The sequence below is a fragment of the Mastigoproctus giganteus genome, chromosome 4 (assembly GCF_048544385.1).
Source record: "Mastigoproctus giganteus isolate SK-2022 chromosome 4, ASM4854438v1, whole genome shotgun sequence".
NCBI lineage: Eukaryota > Metazoa > Arthropoda > Arachnida > Uropygi > Thelyphonidae > Mastigoproctus > Mastigoproctus giganteus.
This window is the reverse complement of record NC_143578.1, coordinates 104,286,446-104,306,738: the sequence shown is the minus strand read 5'-3', so window position 1 is coordinate 104,306,738 and position 20,293 is coordinate 104,286,446. Positions and strand designations below refer to the sequence as shown.

The 20,293-nt window shown below is 37.4% G+C and overlaps 1 protein-coding gene across 1 annotated transcript in view; it reads left to right on the top strand.

Moving 5' to 3' along the window:
- Positions 1-20,293, top strand: part of LOC150086960 (KICSTOR complex protein SZT2-like) — a 1,378,951-nt gene that overhangs the window by 429,267 nt on the left and 929,391 nt on the right. Inside the window, exons 24-25 of the mRNA XM_090372336.1 lie at positions 9,558-9,815; positions 14,025-14,214. Of these exons, the coding sequence (XP_090228462.1) occupies positions 9,558-9,815; positions 14,025-14,214 (448 nt within the window). The remainder of the gene's footprint in view (positions 1-9,557; positions 9,816-14,024; positions 14,215-20,293) is intronic.

Sequence of the window (20,293 nt, the reverse complement as noted above, 5' to 3'; positions counted from 1 at the left end):
ACTTCATGTCTGACACAATTACATAATCCTGGGTCCTTTTCATTCTGTACCACTGTCAGTGTAGTACCACACAATTGATATGTCACTCTGGGGTTACTGCTTCCCATATGCAGTACTTTACATTTGTCAATATATTAAACTTCAGTTGCCACCTTTTAGACCATCTGCTCAATTTTTCTAGATCCTGTTGCAGCAGCATACTGTCACTAGTGTCATTAACAAACCTGCCGACCTTTGTATCATCTGAAAACTTAGACATTAAGCCTGAAATACCATCATCAGTATCATTAATAAAAACAGAAAACAACAATGGGCCCAACACTGAACCTTGTTGGACTCCACTAATAACATTAGTCCACGGAGAGCAGTGTCCATTGATTACCATTCTCTGTCTTCTCCTATTCAACCATCCCTTTATCCATAGCAGCAATTTACTCCAATGCGACACTGTTCCAATTTGTGCAGCAGTCTTCCATGTGCAACAGTATCAAAAGCTTTTCTAAGATCCAAATATATGATATCAAAATTATTCTTTGCATCCAGTTCTTTTGTGAGCATATCATAGTATCCAATCAACTTGCTTAGACAAGGCTTCCCTTTAACAAACCTATGCTGTGTCCGAGCTGTAACTGAAGTCTTGTTCAGATAATCCCGCAGTGCTTCTTTAACCAGTGCCTCCATTAATTTACCTGGAACAGAAGTTACAGTAACAGGTCTGTAATTACTTGTGTTTCTCTTTTAATCCTCCTTTGTGAATTTGGTGGTCACATTTGCACATCTCCAGTCCATGGTACCTTCCCTGAGTCCAAGGAAGCTCTCATAATTATGGCTATGAGTTTGCTTACTTCGTTTTCTGCTTCCTTTAATATAACTGTATAGATCCCATCCACCACAGGAGCCTTTCTTATGATTATCTTCAACAATTTCGTCTCCACTTTGCCCTCAGTTATTACAAATACTTCTAGCTCGTTGCCAGAGTTTAATTCACCCCTGGCATTCCCATCCCGGAATAACTCCTCATGCGTGAATGTAGAAGCAAAATACACATTTAGTTTGTTAGCTACCTGAGCAGAATCATCAACTGTTGAACCATCGATATTAAGTGCACCAATCTGATTCTTCCCCTTCCTTCTAGAGTTTACATAAGTAAAGAACTCTTTATTATTTTTCTTTCCATCCTTTGCCAAAGATTTCTCGTAATCTGGCTAACCTACTTTGTGACTTGGTTACAGACCAGCTTATATCTATAATAAGCTTCCACATTACCTGTTGGCCGACCGGGCTAGCCGAGTGGGTAAAGTACCTGCTCGGCAACCCAAAGGTCGTGGGTTCGATTCCCGCCTCGGGCTTGGATCAAAGTACTGCAAAACCTTGGGAGGTGCAATATGGCCACAGAAGCCGATGCACCAACAACTACCAAATCAAAAAAAAAAAAAAAAAAAAAAAAACATGTTAATTTATATTGTATCCCATGCATTTTTTTTTTTTTTTTTTTGCCACATGTCTCGTTTTTTCATCTGACATCCATTCAGGCCTTCAACAATACTTCTTAGTTTGTGTGAAAAGTCTAGTAGCTTCCAAGATTAATTCTATGAATGCTTTCCATTTTGAATTTGCCATTGGTAACATCATCAGTTGGTCCTACTGTATAGAATTTAAATACTGCATCAGACCACTGTAGTCACCTTTACGAAAGCAAAAACCCTTCCCTTTACCCCTGATGGTAGTTACCTCTTTGAGTAAACCTCACTTCAGCACACTGTGATCACTGCCACCTAGTGGTTCCCTTTTCTGCAGATTCTTAATGCATGAGGAATCACTTCTGATAATCAAATCAAGTGTCCCTCTAGTTGCCTCCCGAACATGCTGATGTAGAAAACAATCATCCAATAAATCCACAAAACCCTTGCTAGTGTGTGAGTGCCCAAACGACAAATTCCAGTCAATATCTGGGAAATTAAAATCCCCTATTATAAGACTCTCTGATTTACTGGCCTTCTCTATTTCCGTGTAGAGTTTTTTAATTATACTCATTAGGCCTATAGCACACTCTTACTCTCAATTTCGATCTCCCAATGCTTATGTCACACCAAACTGACTCGACACTTCACTGTCTAGCGATGTCGACTGGCTTTACTTCCATGGGTCTTATGTGTTTCTTAACTAATAGCAGAATCCATCCTTCCTTCCTATCCTGCCTATCCTTCTGTACACATTGTACTCCCCAAATTCCAGTTCTGCATTCTTTATATCTGTGTGATACCATGTCTGTTATCCCAACGATATCCCCCTTTGATTCTTTGTGCAATACCTCAAATTAATCAAATTTATTTACCCAAACTCTTAGCATTGGTGTACATGCAAGTATACATGCACCTGTTCCTATTTTTAGCTACCCAAACACAGCCCATGAATTTATTCGTTCTGCAATTTCTCCCAGCAGTCTTAGAAATATTTTGCATCTCGTTTTCCAGGCCTCTGCTCATTCCAATAGAAGCAGTGCAAGAATCACTTTCACCTCTGCCAGTGGCTACTGTTAATCTATTTTCCTTGGATCCCCCCAAGCTAGCAGTTTTCTGACCCACTTAACCCTTCCTTGATAGCATCAGCAAATATTCTTGCACCCTTTTTATTTAAGTTTATCCCATCCCTGTAGAAGCGGTCTCTCCTGTTAACAAGTACAGACCACGCTGAAAAAAATTCTGATATCTCAACAGTATCTGCCTTTGATGTTTTGACCAACTCCTCAAATTCATCAAATTCATCAAATTTATTTGCCAAACTCTTAGGATTGGTGTACACGCAAATATACATGCACCTGTTTCTATTCTTAGCTACCCTTACACATCCCATGTATTTATTTGTTCTGCAATGACTCCCATCAGTCTCTGAAATATCCTGCATCTCGTTTTCCGGGCTTCTTCTCATTCCAAAAGAAGCAGTGCAAGAATCACTTTCACCTCTGCCAGTGGCTACTGTTAATCTGTTAGTCCTTGGATCCCCCGAAGCTAGCAGTTTTCCGACCCACTTAACCGTGCCTCGATAGCATCAGCAAATATTCTTGCCCCCTTTTTATTTAAGTGTATCCCATCCCTGTAGAAGCAGTCTCTCCTGTTAACAAGTACAGACAACACTGAAAAAAATTCTGATATCTCAACATCTCTGATATCTCAACAGTATCTGCCTTTGATGTTTTGTATCTTGGGGTGCAGACCGATGCACCCTGCTACGGCTTTATCGTGCACTTGTGCGATCCAAATTAGATTATGGGTCCCAAATATATAGTTCAGCCAGAGACAGTGCCCTTCGATGGCTGGACCCTGTCCATCATCAGGCTCTACGTATCGCTACTGGAGCATTTCGAACATCCCCTGTCCAGAGCTTATACGTCGAAGCAAACGAACCACCATTATCGCTTCGTCGTAAGCAGTTGTCTTTAAAGTACGCCTTAAAACTGAAATCCCTGCCAGACCATCCTACGTGGCCATTCGTTTTTGATCCACGATGGGAAAATTTGTACAACACCTGTAAGACTGCCAATCGTCCTTTTGGTATTCGTCTCCAAGAGCTACTCAAAGAACTTAATATGAAGGTAGACAAGGTTGCCCAAACACCAAAGCAACCCTTTCCACCCTGGCATGCTCATTTCCCGGCATGTGACTTGTCCCTTAGAAATTCGGGAAAGTCGGACACTCCATCATCGGTCTACCTGCAGCTTTATTCAGCACACCGAGCTGAACATTCCGACTTTGCGCCAGTCTACACAGATGGTTCGAAGTCGGAATCATACGTGGGATCTGCTGCTGTCTTTACAGACAGCACTACATCGGAGCAGATTCCCTCTGAATGCAGTATCTTTACTGCAGAGCTGCATGCCATAGAGTTAGCCTTGGATCACATTAGTGAATGCCAATACCAACGGTTCATTTTATATTCCGACGCTCTCAGTGTATTACAGGCTTTAATATCTGTGAGGTATAATCCTCATCCAGTTCTGTCTAGCATTCAGCAGAAGATTCATGTTCTCCATGAACGTGAATATGATATCCGCTTCTGCTGGATTCCCAGCCACATTGGGATTAGGGGAAATGATTTGGCTGACGCCGCAGCCAAATCAGCAATTCCCAATAATAACCGTTGCCTGTTAGTCCCCTATACAGACTACAGGCAAATAATACATCAAAACATACACTCCCAATGGCAGGACTCGTGGAATAGACAGACTGCGAATAAATTATATCGTATAAAGCCTGTAATTGAACCGTGGCAGTCTAGTCTTCGCAGGATTCGTAAGGAGGAAGTTGTTCTAGCTCGTCTCCGCATAGGACACAGTCATCTTACACATTCTTTTCTGCTGAGGGCAGATGACTGTCCTATGTGCGAGCAATGCGACACCTTTTTATCTATTCACCACATTTTAACCAACGTTTTAGACACGAACGTGATTTATACTTTACCGTTTTTAGTCATCTGGCTGAGCCTTATACACTCAGTCAGATTTTATCTGACAATGACCATGTGTCTGCTGTTTTTAGCTTTTTAAAATCAATAAACATTTTTACTGCTATATAAAATTTACATTTTATTGTTTTTTTTCTATTGATTTATCTTTTATACTTTTGTTATTGTTTATTTTGACATGGTGACCTAACTAGTTAGGTCACTGAAAGTTTAAATTTCTATTAATTACATGGTCTTGGCACATTATAGCCTTAGTAGCTAATGCGCCAATAACACCAAAACAAAACAAACAAAACAAAAATTTAATGTTTTGACCAACTCCTCAAATTCATCAAATTTATTTACCAAACTCTTAGGATTGGTGTACACGCAAATATACATGCACCTGTTTCTATTCTTAGCTACCCTTACACATCCCATGTGTTTATTTGTTCTGCAATGACTCCCAGCAGTCTCTGAAATATCCTGCATCTCGTTTTCCGGGCTCCTTCTCATTCCAAAAGAAGCAGTGCAAGAATCACTTTCACCTCTGCCAGTGGCTACTGTTAATCTGTTAGTCCTTGGATCCCCGAAGCTAGCGGTTTTCCGACCCACTTAACCGTGCCTTGATAGCATCAGCAAATATTCTTGCCCCCTTTTTATTTAAGTGTATCCCATCCCTGTAGAAGCAGTCTCTCCTGTTAACAAGTACAAACAACACTGAAAAAAATTCTGATATCTCAACATCTCTGATATCTCAACAGTATCTGCCTTTGGTGTTTTGACCAACTCCTCAAATTCATCAAATTTATTTACCAAACTCTTAGCATTGGTGTACACGCAAGTATACATGCACCTGTTCCTATTCTTAGCTACCCTAACACAGCGGGCACCTCCGTAGCCAGGTGGGAAGGAGCAGCAGTGCGTAGCACATGCTTCTTGATTAGACCGGGGTTCGAGTCCGTCACCACCAAATACGCAGGATGCGGAAAGATCAGGGTTTGTTTGTTGTCTCTTTGTTATTTGATTTTTAGGAGCATTAGCAACTAAGGCCATATTGCTCCGGGATATGCGGTGGTCATTCCCTGACCTTTCCGCATCCTCCATATTTGGTGGTGATGGGCTCGAACCCCGGTCTAATCAAGAAGCATGTGCTACGCTCTGCTGCCTCTTCCCACCTGGCTACGGAGGTGCCCAAAGATCAGGGAATGACCACCGCATATCCCGGAGCAATATGGCCTTAGTTGCTAATGCTCCTAAAATCCAAATAACAAACAAACCCTAACACAGCCCATGTATTTATTTGTTCTGCAATGACTCTCAGCAGCCTCTGAAATCCCCTTCACCTTGTTTTCCAGGCTGATGTTCATTCTAATAGAAGCAGTGCAATAATCACTTTCATCTCTGCCAGTCGCTATTGTTAATCTATTAGTCTGTGTATCCTTCCGAAGCTAGCAGTTTTCCAACCCACTTAACACTGCCTTGATAACATCAGCAAATATTCTTGCACCCTTTCTATTTAAGTGTATCCCATCCCTCTAGAAGCAGTCTCTCCTGTTAACAAGCACAGACTAGGCTGAGAAAAATTCTACCCCTATGATTAAGAAGTAAGAAGCAGGACAAAGTTTGTTGTGTTTTGCACAGGAATTAGGCGTTGCTGCTTCAACAGTGAATACTATTTTAAAGGACAGTGTGCATATAAAGAACATGTTAAAGGATCAGCACATTTAAGATCAACAGTGTTCAGATGCTATATCGAAGGTGGAAAAGCTATTAATAATATGGATGGAAAAATCAGATTGAGAAGTGAGTGCCCTTTAGTCTAATGGTCATTCAAGCAAAAGCAGGAAGTATTTATGAAGAGATTTAAGGATAAGTACGCCGAACCCTAAACCAAGTTTGTGGCAAGCAACGGGTGTTTTAATAAGTTCAAGTGTCACGCTGGTTTCCAAAATATTCAAATATGCCATGAAGTCGCCAGTGTCAATTCTGCAGCTGCAGAAAAATTTTGTTATGTGTTGGAAAAAATTCCTTCTAAATCTCCACAGCCCACAACCTCTGCAGTGGTGTATCAGCTGGAGATGTTGATTCTGGTAACGATGCTCGAAAGGTAAAACTTGCTGACGTTAGGTCTGTCTCTTCTCTCTTTTTGTAATTTGCCCTCTCTGTTTTTGTAATTGTTGTATTTTGTACACTTTTGTAATTTTTCCTGAACATGAGATAAAAAATTGAATAAATAATTCTATTTACATGTTTGTCAAACATTTCTTTTTTGCTTCAATCAAATTCGGCACACATAGTTGCGAGTGCTGCATAAGCATTTAGGGAAATTCCCACGTACGTAAAATTTGACTTAAGTAGAGTTCCACAGAACGCAACCCTGACGTAAGTTCGGGAGTGGCTGTATTCTATATTACAGTAAAATGTGCATTAAGTGGAGAGCTTAGAGAACTTATGTGTAACTCCCATTCTTCCTCTGACTTTAATTCAGCCCCACCAAGCATATAAATTATTTTGGGGTTGCTTCTCTGTTTCCTTTAAGGTGATTCTGGTGGTCTTAGGTGGTTTTTAAATTTCTGTCAGTGGAATCAGCTGATGATGTTGACAAACTACAAATTCTAAATCGGGTACCTTCAGGGAAGTAATCATAGAAGCCACTAAGATTTTTAAACAAATAAAGAGGTGTGATTCAAGGTGTAGACATAAATAGATATCAGATGAACCAATGAGACTAATGGCAGGGAAGAAAAATACATAGGATCATTATAAATTATCAATGGATAATTTATAATGTCACCTACAGTAATTACAATGCATAATTTTTAATGACAACTACAATAATTACAAATTAGTCTGCAGTCAAGTCAATAAGGAGGTTAAGCAGACCTGAGGCAAGAGAGATGTGTATAAGATGTAAAGAATGCAAAGAAAAAAAAGCAAAACAGAGTTTGCTTAAGTTGGCCCTAAAGAAATCACAGCTTAGATATTTTAAGCAGATATCTTTTCTGACCAAGTTGATTCGCTATGGGCCATCTTTGTGATGCAGTAACAAAGGAATTGGATGCAAAAAATAAAATTAACACCATGTACTTAGTTTTCAGAAAAGCTTTTGACAATGTTCCACGAAAGACTGCCTTAAAAATGATAGCAGTGTGTTGCATTAGGGGCAAGTTACTGCTGTGGATAAAGGGATGGTTTAATGGTAGATGACAGAGGCACTGTTCTTCTTGAATTAATATTATTATTAGGGGTATAAATAACATTAATTATCATCCCTCAGGGTTCAGTGCTGGCCCCCTTACTGTTTTCACTATTTATTAACAGTGTTGATGAAGGCATAGTAAGTTTACTGTCTAAGATTTTAGATAATACAAAGGTTAGAAGAGTGGGAGGTGACAATAATCAAAGCATACCTTCTGCAAAAAGACCTAGAAAAATTAGGCAGGTGGATTGAGAAGTGGCAGTTGAGGTTTGAACATTGAAGAATGTACCTGCATATGGTAAGCAGTAATCCCAGAATAACATACCAATTAGGTGGTATCACACTCAATTTTGATGAAGAATGAAAAAATATCTAGGGTTAATTGTATGGACTGACATGAAGTTTTATGAGCAGTGCAGACTGGTTGGTAGGACAGCTCATTGGGTTGTGTCAATAATATACAGGAATATACATTAACAGGGAAGTGATATCCATTGTGTACGGAAATGGTTTGACTACATCTGGAACACTGCATACAGGTCTGTAATCTTCGTTTTAAGAAGGAGGTGGATCTCTTCAAAGAGATAGAGAAAACAAATTAGTCAAGGACAAAAAAGGGTACTCTTACCACAAATGACTTCAGTTTCTGTAAATTGCTGTGCTTAGAAACTAGGTCCCTGCGAGGAGACCTGATTGACTCCTAAATGCTGATGGAAATCTTAACACTCTTGGAAAACTCACATCTTAAATTAAAAAAGGATTGCTGCAGTAGAAATTTGCCTTCAATCTGAGAGGATTTGATTGCTGAAACAAGCTACCATCTAGTGTCATGGCTGTGGGGTGTTTAAATAAATTTAATTAAGAATTAAGAAAATTAATAGAGTGATGGACAGGTGAGTTGGGAAGTGTGTGTTTTGATTGAATCGTTGAACCACAAATGGCCATTCTCTCAATTTTTGCTGGATTCCTGGATATGCTGGCATTCCATGGACTCAGCATGCAGACCAAACAGCCAAATGCCCAGTCCTTACAGAACCTACATCTTAAGTACCATGTAGATTTTCTAACTCATATGTAGTGAGTTTGTAGAGTTCAGTGGTTACAAATTTGGAAGTGAACAACAAACTCTGCAAATAAAACAGGAGTCACAATTATGGAACTCCAGCTTTGGACAAAATGGGAAAGAAGATTTCTGGAGTACTTGCATGAATAGGGTACACCAGTCTAACTCACTTGATTCTGCTCTTGTGGGGGGGGGGATGTCATATCTGCTACTATGCATGCAAAGTTCATCACAGCATACAATTAAATATATTTTGGTGTCTCGGGTATCTTGTTCTCAGTATTCCCATACAGTAATTAATGCTTTCCATTCCCTAGCACAGTTGCAAGAACCTTTTTCACTTTCTTGCATCATTGGAAACTGGATGAATTAGGATGCATTTTTCCTATCTTAAAAAATATGGCTTTGACTGCTTTAAATACTTTGCCCTAAGCAGACCTTGTGCCGCTAATCATCCACATCACACCATCACCTGCATACCGATAAGGAGACTGTCTCTGAAATAGTGTAATTTGAGTGGTGGCAATCGATAGAATAAAGCAGTATACATCTCATTTCAGCGATGTGCTACCTTTTCAAGGTTCTAGAGTCAGGCAACTTATTGGTTAAATGGTTCACAATTTAAGGTGTGGTATAATGATGGCTCTTATGTAAAGCTCCTCTTTATTTATTCTGCTGTTGCAGTCCCTTTACTATAGTTTCTGTAGACTTTGATAAATATAAAATTCTTTTTATAAAATGATATATCTAACTGTTATTGAATAAGTAATATATTGTTTTATAAAACAGTGAAACTAGATCTTTTGCATTCAACCATTTCTTATGAATTGTGGATTATTTTTTTATTTACAGATCACTGCAGTTGGGCTATACTGTTAATAAGCACGATATTGAAGCAGCAATGGACACAATTTGTAGGGAAACGCTTCTAGAAATTGATATCTCATATTTTCTTCGTATGATCTGTGGACATATGAAAGACTTCTGCATGAAAGCTACAGTAGAACAAACTTATCGCTTAACTGAGCGAACCATTATAAATAATGCAAAACAACAAAGAAAAGAAATTTTGAACTCCTCAGACAGTTTAACAGGAGACTCAAATACCAGGTTAGTTTCAAATGTTTTTTTTTATGTAACAGTTAATTTTAATGTTCCGTAAAATTCTAGACTGTGAAAAATTAAACTTATGAAAATATTTTCCTATTTTTGTCAGCATGCATATATGTTAGTTTAAATTTATTCATAGAATATATAGTTGCAATGCATTTTGCATGATAAGTTAATTGATAATACTGGTTTTATTTGAGATTGTTAATGGATTTAGTATGGGTTAATTATTCAGTGTCATGGTTAACTTTGATTATTAAATTTCCTGGGTGACTTTTGATTTTCTGTCTCTGCATATAAAAAAAATGTCTTAAGCAGGACCAGACCAAACCCTGGAAGACCAAGGTGGCCAAGTCAATATTTTACTAAGATCATTATCAAATTTATTTATTATATTCGTTTTGTGTACTGGTTACTGATTATCTAGGGTGCTCTTCTTGGAAGAGTATATTTCATGCTACTCACACTGTCTTTTGATATTTGGATTTTTTCCATACTTTTTTTTCAATGCAGATTTCTTTTAATTATAAAGTTATTTCTGTAATTATAAGTTACAATAAATTTAATTATGAGTACAGTAATCCCCGATTTGTGCGATGGTTACACTCCGGGAAACAACACTGAGCAGTCCAAATCCACACAATGAGAAACATATTTTATATGACATAATGAGGGTTCCTTACCTGTACACAAAAAAAAAAAAAAAAAAAAAAAATTAATTGGGGGGGAAAAAATTATAAACATGTCTGTAAATTTAATCTTGCTAATACTTATCTCTAGATTTTTAATCTAAATTCATTGCTTCTTTGTTGCTGTTTTTCTGTGATAAACTTGCAATGGTATCTGGCATCTTTTGAAAAAAATTTGTTAAAATTTTTTGCTCAGAAGCACGCTGTTTTTCTCTATAAATTTCTTCATAAGGAACTAAAGCTAATGATAAAGTTCTGCAAAAATTTAAACTCCTCTCCAAATTGGATCCATATCCAGAGCTTCTTGGCTAAGCCGATTTGCAAGTCTTAAAAACTTATCTAGTCTCTTCGTGGTCAAATTTTTGTGTGCATCTTCTTCATTTTTATCATTTTTGTTATCTTCTTCTTCACATTGTGAAAAAATATTGTCCACTGATAATTGTTCTCTGTGAGAATCAAAGCCTTCTATGATATCTGCTGGTTCCAGTTCTTCAAATTCATCTCAGCTAATCATTTTGCCAATTCTCACAATCTCAACTGTCTCTGGCATTTCAACCATGGCTTCTTTAGTACATCTTTGTGGCTGCAGTTTTTTCCACACTGCATTCATTGTTGAGTTCTTAACTTCACCCCATACGAATTCAATATTTTTTACAACATGAAGAATGTTATGATTTCACCAATAATTTCGAATTGAAAGACTGTCTATTCCATCAGTAGCTCTTACCAATTGTAACAAAGACCTTATTAGGTAATAAAGTTTAAAGGAAGCTATAACACCTTGGTCCATCGGCTGAATTAACAAACTTGTATTCGCCGGAAGAAAGGTGAATTTTCACATTTGGGTGCAGATCAAACAAATGTGCAGGATGGCTGGGCGCATTGTGAAGAATGAGCAAGATTTTGAATGCTATGCTCTTCTTCAGGCAATATCTTTTTGTTTTGATGCAAAAGCAATTTAAAAAGTAATCCGTGAAGGTTTTAGCTGTCATCCAGGCTTTTTCGCTTGATTTCCAGTTAACTCATAAGGAACTTTTTGATATTCCTTTAAAAGCACGAGGATTTTCTTATTCTGATGTATAAGTTAGAGCGGTTTTCACTCTTAAAGTCACCCTCTGTATTGCCACATAACAAAAGTGTTAATGTATCTTTTGCAGCTTTGAAACCTGGGGCAGTTTTCTCTTCTTTGAAATGAATGTTCAGCTTGGCATTGCTTCCAAAATAAGCCGGTCTCATCAGCATTAAACACTAAACACTTGACTTACTTGATAGCCCTCAGTCACAATAACATCCTTTAAAGTTTTCGGATACAAAGAAGCAGCTTCCATATTTGCACTCGCTGGTTTGCCCATTAATTTTAGTTTGTGAAGACTTTGATGTTTTTTTTTTTTAATTTTTAAACCAACCCTTACTGGCCTGAAAGATATCTGCATTGGATGGACCGGCTTCTTCTTCTGGCAAGAATAATATCTGAACTAAGAGGCATTCTCTTTTGATTAAGATCTTCTATCCAGAAAGAAAGTAATTTTTCAGTTTTCTCTATTGATGGATTTTTCACTTTTGTAGTGATTTTTGCAGCCAATAGTGTGGAACAGCAAACTGAACTTTTAATTTTCTTAGCATTTTCCCTAATTTGTCAAATGCTAGATTCATTTATGCTGTATTTCTTGGCCAACATCACAATTTTTTTGCCATTTCCTAACTCCTTAATGATTTTTAATTTTTCCTCTAAATTAAAAATTTTTTTTTGTTGTAGCTTTCTTCATTTTAGGCACTAATTAAACACACACTTTATATAGACAAGAAATATTAAATCAGCAAAAGCAATTCTTACCGATTAAAACACTTTATGTTGCGCGAGCCAGAAAAAGATTCTGTCTGAACAGCTAACGTAGGATAACTGATGAAGGGGATTCCCAAATAAGGAAGTTGTTTCAAAAATAACCAGACAAACAAACCACTGTTTATTGCCGTGTTTGGCTATAATAATCAGATTTGAACGCCTTTGTGATATTTATCTAAAGCACATTTCTGGAGGTCACTACCATAAGACAATAAAAACAATTTGCACTTTCTGGTTTATTGGGCTTTTCTGTTAGTGCAATCTAATTAAACCCCAGAGGCTCACATCTGGTGAGCATGGGCTGTTGTTGTTGTTGTTGTTGTTTGGTTTTTAGGAGCATTAGCAACTAAGGCCATATTGCTCCGGTGCGGTGGTCATTCCCTGACCTTTCCGCATCCTCCGTATTTGGTGGTGACGGGCTCGAACCCCGGTCTAATCAAGAAGCGTGTGCTACGCACTGCTGCTCCTTCCCACCTGGCTACGGAGGCGCCTTGTGAGCATGGGCTTGGCACACCCAGGGTTCTGAGCTGGATATCATCATTCTTCTCTTCCTTGGTGATTTCCTTCTACTTCTTTCTCTCTCTCTTAGGATAAATTAGAATTTTTTTTTTTTTTTTTTTTTTTCCTGGCTGGTGCAGCAAAAGCCTCAGGCTTCCTTGCACCATATGGCTAATGATAATAATAATAATAAAAGATAATAATAAATGGGTAGTAAACTTGATCTTATTGCATTTGCAATAATACTATCTTCTGTAGGATTTTATGTTATTATGGTGAAATGTGTTTCTACTTCAATAAAATCTTCAATCATGTAAAAAAAATTTTCAAAATCTGCCTTTCATTCCTATTTTTGAAGCTTCGTAAACAAAAATTGCACAGGTAGCAAAACTCGCTGCACAATCTAAAATTTTGGTAGTAAATACCTGACTCACAATAGTGAATCCATGCAAATCGAGGGATGACTGTAACTCAAAACTATTTTGAAAGTAATGCATGCTGGTAAATGTTTTTCTTAAGAAAAAAAAGTTTATAACTAGCTCAGATGGCAGTCAAGTCAATATTTTAATAAGATCATTATCAAATTTATTTACTATATTCAGTTTGTGTACTTGTTACTGTGGTAGTAAAAATAAGTAAACTTCCATTTGTATTTTGTTTTATGCTATTCTGTTAACTGTTAGATCTTTATAGTTAGCCAGAATAAACCTGCTTCCTTTTAATGCTTGCTTGCTCAATACCATTAATCCATTTTACCCTTGGTTTGCTTTTACACTTATTGCCATTCATTTTTGCTAGAAATGTCTGTTTAGCTCATTCCATATGAAATTTGTTCAATAACCTTTGATTGCATATTTGTTATCCCAAACTTTTTGTTATTGTCCTTACTTATAATATGGTCTTGTCATTGCTTCCATCTGCGAGTTCCATTAATTTTTTTATAATGCTTATTGACCTGCGGTGCCAAGCAACTCTTTGTGCTCTGTAAAAGTGTTTCTCCAAGCAACTGTTTTCTTATTTAGTTCTAAACAATTTCTTTAGTATATATTAACACAAAGTACATTTCATAACTGAACAATTTTAGAAAAGCCAGTAGATTTTAGTTAAAATTATATATATATATTTTTCATTCTGGAATTTTTTGTTTTTAACTGCATTACCTATGAATTCTATTTTCAGCAAGAATTCAACCAGAAGATGTTGTTTTCCTTTGGATGTGCTTCAACGACACCTTCCTTGTGAACACCTCCAACAGTTACATTCAGATATTAAAAACAAATTTTCTAGTATTATTCAGCATTTTTTTAAGAGAATTTCTACCTTCCCCGATTTTTATTTTTATTCGCCTGCTACTGACGATAATGACCAAGTGAGTACTTACATACATTTTTCTTGATTTTTAACCATTTAGCCTCTCAGCATTGCTGATACTGAACCATGATGTTGGTGCTGCGCTTTTAGTTTAGTGTTGTTAGTTATGGCCTTGAGTTTTCTTAATAGTAAATAGATGAAGAAATTTTTGTGTCATGAACACACTTTCAGTAATTAACTGTTTAAGAATTTTTTAAAAATTAAATTCCTTCATCCACTTACATAAAGATAATAAAATAAAAATTAAAAAAACAACAAAACATATACACATACACAAGTTAAAGATAATTTTTAAGTACTATTTTAAAATTTCCTCTGCCTATAGGACAGAGGAAATTTTAAACTGTGGATTTCTAATTGCTTAAAATTCTGTTCATTAAACTCATTACCAAGTTGGAAGAATGAGCTTCTTTGGAGTTTCAACATACCGTAAAAGTTCACAATTACAATAAGACAGAGCAACAGTCCACTAAGTCATTCAGAACTGTTCACAACCATCAGAACTTGATGCTTAATGTGATTGAGGTATCCAGTTATTGATATTGATGAAAACAGTTGCAATATGTAGCTTCCATTATATAAAATTTTTATACTAAAAAGGTTTTAGCTCTGACTACAGAAAATTCACTAATCAGTTAAGTTAGTATGTGGTTTCATTTTAGCCATTAGAAAGAGACTCAGAGAGGACATAAGAAGATTTAACACAGGAAAAGTACAACAAGCATTCACGGAAAACAAAGGACATAAATCAGCAGTCATGAATAGTAATAGAGAAAGACAAATGATTCTGAAATTGAAGAATAGCGATGGTTTACTTATAAATAACAGAGAAGGCATAATTCAAATAGCAGAAGACTACTATAAAGAATTATATAAGGAGCAAGGAAATGATGCAAGCAGTTAGGAAGATGGATCACAAATTAGCAACATGTATGATATACCCAATATTCTTCCTGATGAAGTAGAACATGCATTGAAGAAAATGAAGAATCAGAACGCTCCGGGTGAAGGAGAAGAAGTTACTGTGGTAGTAGTGGCACGTGATGCAAGAAAGCAAGTGATGAGCTTATGCAGCATCAGCCAAAAAATATATATGTTAATAATAAAATAAAAAAACAATTTACAGAACAATTCCCTCTAAATGTTTGTCCAGTTCCTCCTTAAATTTATTTAACCTATCAAATTCCACAACGACAGATAGAAGTTTGTCCCAGCAATTAACCACATGATGGCTAAAGGCAAATTTCCGCACATCTATTCCACATCTGTCTTTCCTCAATTTGAATTTATGCCCCCTTAGGTTCGTAATCAGAACAAGTGGAAGAATCCCATCAGAATTCAGCATGCTCAACCCACTCAAGGTCTTATACACCTTGCAATACACAATCAGATCACCTCGCAGGTGCTAGTCTCCAGCCACTGCAATTTGCAGAACTTAAGCCTTTTCTTGTTAAGACCACCTTTTCATTCCCCTCACCAATCTTGTTGCCCTTCTCTGTACACGCTCAAGCAAATCTACATCCTTCCAAAAATGAGGCCTCCAGATCTGTACACAGTACTCAAGGCATGGTCTGACCATTGCCTTATACAGAGGGACAATCACCTCCTTTTCCCTGCTAGCAAAATTCCTGTATATCATTGACAAAAATCCCATGACATGCCCTGGCAGCCTGTCTGCATTGATCAGAAAACTTCATATCTGACTGCACAATTACTCCTAGGTCTTTTTCATTTTCTACCACCTTTAGTGTAGTACCTCACAGTAGGTACATTTCTCTGGGATTACTTCTACCCATATGCAGTATACTTTGCATTTGTCAATGTTAAACTTCAGTTGCCACTTCTCAGCCCATCTGCTCAAATTTTCTAGATACTATTGCAGGAGAACACTGCCATTACTATCATTAACAACCCTGCAAACTTCGACACTAAGTCTGATATACCTTCATCAATATCATTGATAAATATACAAAACAACAGTGGACCCAACACCAAACCCTGTGGGACTCCACTAATAACATTAGTCCAAGAAGAGCAGCACCCATTGATTACAACCCTCTGTCTTCTCCCACTCAACCATCTTTTTATCCATTGTAGCAACTTACCCTTAATACCATTCTGCTCCAATTTGTACAGTAGTCTTCCATGTGCAACAGTGTCAAAAGCTTTCCTGAAATCCAAATATATGATATCAAAATTATTTTTTGCATCCAGTTCCTTTGTAACCACATCATAATATCCTATCAAATTTGTCAGACAAGACTTTCCCTTAACAAACCCATGCTGTGTCTGAATTATTGCTGCAGTCTTGTCTAGATGATCCTGCAATGCATCTTTAACCAGCGACTCCATTATTTTACCCGGAACAGAAGTTAAACTAACTGGTCTGTAATTACTCGTGTCACCCTTCGAACCCCCTTTGTGAATTGGGGATACATTTGCACATCTCCAGTCCGTGGGACTGGAGATGCTTTGCCGCCTCCTTTAATATAACTGGATAGATCCAGTTATATTAAAGTTGCTTTGCCGCCTCCTTTAATATAACTGGATAGATCCCATCGACCCCAGGTGCTTTTCTTACGTTTAACTTCAACAGTTTCTCTTCCACTTTGCTCTCAATTATTAAAAAATCATTAAGCACCCTGCTACAATTTGATAACTTCTGGCATTTTCAAACCTTAATAACTCCTCTTGTATGAATGTAGATGCAAAATATCATTCAGTTTGTTTTCTTTCTGTGCAGGATCATCAACAGTCGAACCATCGATATCAAGTGGACCAATAAGTAAAGAAATCCTTGCTGTTTTTCTTAGCATCCTTTGCCAAAGATTTCTCGTAATCTGCCTTTGCCTGCCTAACCTCCTTTGTGACTTGATTACAGACTAGCTTATATCTGCCATAGGCTCTGTGTCGCCTGATAATTTATATGCATCCGATGCATTTTTCTTCTCTGCCTCAAGTCTCATTAGTTCATTTGACAACCATTTAGGCCTAAACCCTGAACAATATTTCTTAATAGGTATGAAACTTTTAGTAGCTTCCACGATTAATAATGCAATCATAATTTTGCTTCAAAAGGAAGGAGATAAATCAGAAATTGAAAATTATAGCCCAATTAACTTGTTGTCCCACATCTACAAGTTGTTCACAAGGTCATCACTAACAGATTAAAAAGAATACTTGACAAGAATCAACCAAAAGAGCAAGCTGGCTTTAGGACTGGATTCTCAACTATGGATCACCTTCACTTAATATCACAGCTAATGGAGAAAGCAAATGAATATAAAATACCATTATGCCTGGAATTTTGTGTATTATGAAAAGTCATTTGAATCCATACAGCATAAAGCAATGTTTTGCACACTAGAAACACAAAGCATAAATAACCCATACATTATGATTTTGAAGAAAATAAATGAGAATGCTACCTCCTTTATTAGACTAGACAAAGACAGTAGCAAATGTAAAATTGAGAACGGAGTTCGACAAGGAGGCACAATATCTCTGAAGTTGTTTACTGCTGCTCTTGAAGAAGCTTTCAGAAGATTAGACTGGTCGCAGAAAGGAGTCAATGTGAATGGAGAGTATATAAACCAGTTACGATTTGCTGGTGACATTGTGATCATTGTGACTGTGATCCCAAAGAATTAGGAATGCTTTTGATACTGTTGCACACATGGAAGACTGCTGCACAAATTGGAGTACTGTGGCATTGGAGGCAAATTGCTGCTATGGATAAAGGGTTGGTTGAGTGGAAGAAGACAGAGAGTGGTGATCAGTGGACACTGCTCTTCGTGTACTAATGTTATTAGTGGAGTCCCCCCAGGGTTCAGTGTTGGGTCCATTGTTGTTTTCTGTATTCATTAATGATATTGATGATGGTATATCAGGCTTAATGTCCAAGTTTGCAGATGATATGAAGGTCAGCAGGATTGGTAATAACACTAATGACAGTATGCTGCTGCAAAAGGATCTAGAAAAGTTGAGCAGATGGGCTGAGAGGTGGCAACTGAAGTTTAACATTGACAAATGTAAAGTACTGCATATGGGAAGCAGTACCCCCAGAGTAACGTATCAACTGTGTGGTACTACACTGACAGTGGTAGAGAGTGAAAATGACCTGGGGGTAATTGTGCAACCAGATATGAAGTTTTCTGAGCAGTTCAGATGGTCTGCAAGAGTAGCTCATGGTGTCTTGTCAATGATATACAGGAATTTTTCTAGCAGGGATAAGGAGGTGATTATCCTCTTGTATAAAGCAATAGTCAAGCCACACTTTGAGTACTGTATACAGGTCTAGAGGCCTCTTTTGAAGAAGGATGTAGAGCTGTTGGAACAAGTACAACAAGATTAGTGAATGGAACAAAGGGTTGCTCTTACGAAGAAAGGCTTTAGTTTTGCAAATTACAATGTCTGGAGAATAGGTGCAAGGTGATCTGATTGTGGTGTATAAAGCCATGAATGGTTTGAGCATGCTCAATGCTGATGGGATTTTTACTCTTGCTCAGAATAATCGCCTGAGCGGGCATAAATTCAAATTGAGGAAAGACAGTTATAGGATAGATCTGTGGATGTGTGTTTGCCTTTAGCCAGCGGTTGGTTGATTGCTGGAACAAACTTCTATCTGTCGTTTTAGAAGTTGATAGCTTAAATAGATTCAAGGCAGAACTAGACAAACATTTGGAGCGAGTGGATGGGTGAAATGAGAAGGGGTGTGTTTTTTTTTTGGCTGATGCTATACAAGCTTGCTTTCTTGCATCATGTGCCCTTGCTAATGCTAATGCTAATGCTACTCTTTCAATTTAATCTTCAAAAAAGCCTCTAAGGTTGGGAAAGTTCATGTTCACAATGTTAAATTAATACACCAACCGTTTAAATTAACATAGTTTAATGTTTACAAAAATAATGGATATTGTAAAATAATCTATTTACAATGACTGACTTACTATACATTATATATGTTATAATCACATAATACGGTCAGACATGAAATTCTCCGAGCATTGTAAACAGGTTGCAAGGAAGGCCCATGGTGTCCTATCGATGATCTATCGAACTTTTGCAAGTAGCGATAGGGACGTGATAATCTCATTATATAAGGCTTCTGTTAGACCACACTTGGAATACTGTGTTCAAGTATGGAGACTGCACCTAAAGAAAGACATCGAGCTTTTTGAAAGGGTGCAAAGATGGGTAACTCACCTGGTGAGATCGGCAAAAGGGCATCCTTTTGAAGAAAGACTTCGAATATGTGAGTTGCAGAGTTTGGAAACTAGACACCTTAGAGGAGCTTTGATTGAGGTGTTTAAGCTCTGAGAGACATTAGTAAAATGAATGAGGACGAAATTTTCAAAATTATAAATGATGCTAGAACTAGGGGACATAAATTAAAGTTACGGGGGGGGGGATGTTTAGATTGGACTGCAGGAAGTTTTATTTTAGCCAGCGAGTTATAAATTACTGGAATAAGTTGCCTACATGGGTGGTAGAGGCTGACAGTTTGGAGAAATTCAAAGGTCATCTGGATAGTACCTTCGGGTCAGGGAAGCGCATAGGATGATAGGTTTAATTTCCTTTTCATTTATTAATTATTATTTATTTTTATTTTTTTGTTGTATCGTTGTTTTATTCCCTTTTTTTGGCTGGTGCAGCATAAGCCATAGGCTTTCTTGCACCATGCGGCCATTACTAAGAATAAAATAAAATAAAAGTAAAAAGTTAAAATACAATAAAATATAAATACTTAAAAGTGTTAAAACTATGCAATTATAACTTTCAGAGGCGCCTGCCTCCTTTCTGAACAACACAGCACAGCACATTAAGCAACACATCCTTAAGTATCAGGTTCACGGCACACGTGATTGACCAGGTGCATGAGCAGTATATTCTTCATGTGTACCAGAACCAGAAGCGGCTCGGGGGCATGGAAGGCAGAAACGCTCATCTTTTGCGAGGATTACAGCATCGAAAAAGGGGCGAAGCCGAACACCCCTATCTCTATTCATAGTATTATTTTCAGATAAACCAATCCACAAGCTCTCAAGCCGTTTGCAGTCCCAGAATTTATGCACCTGGTC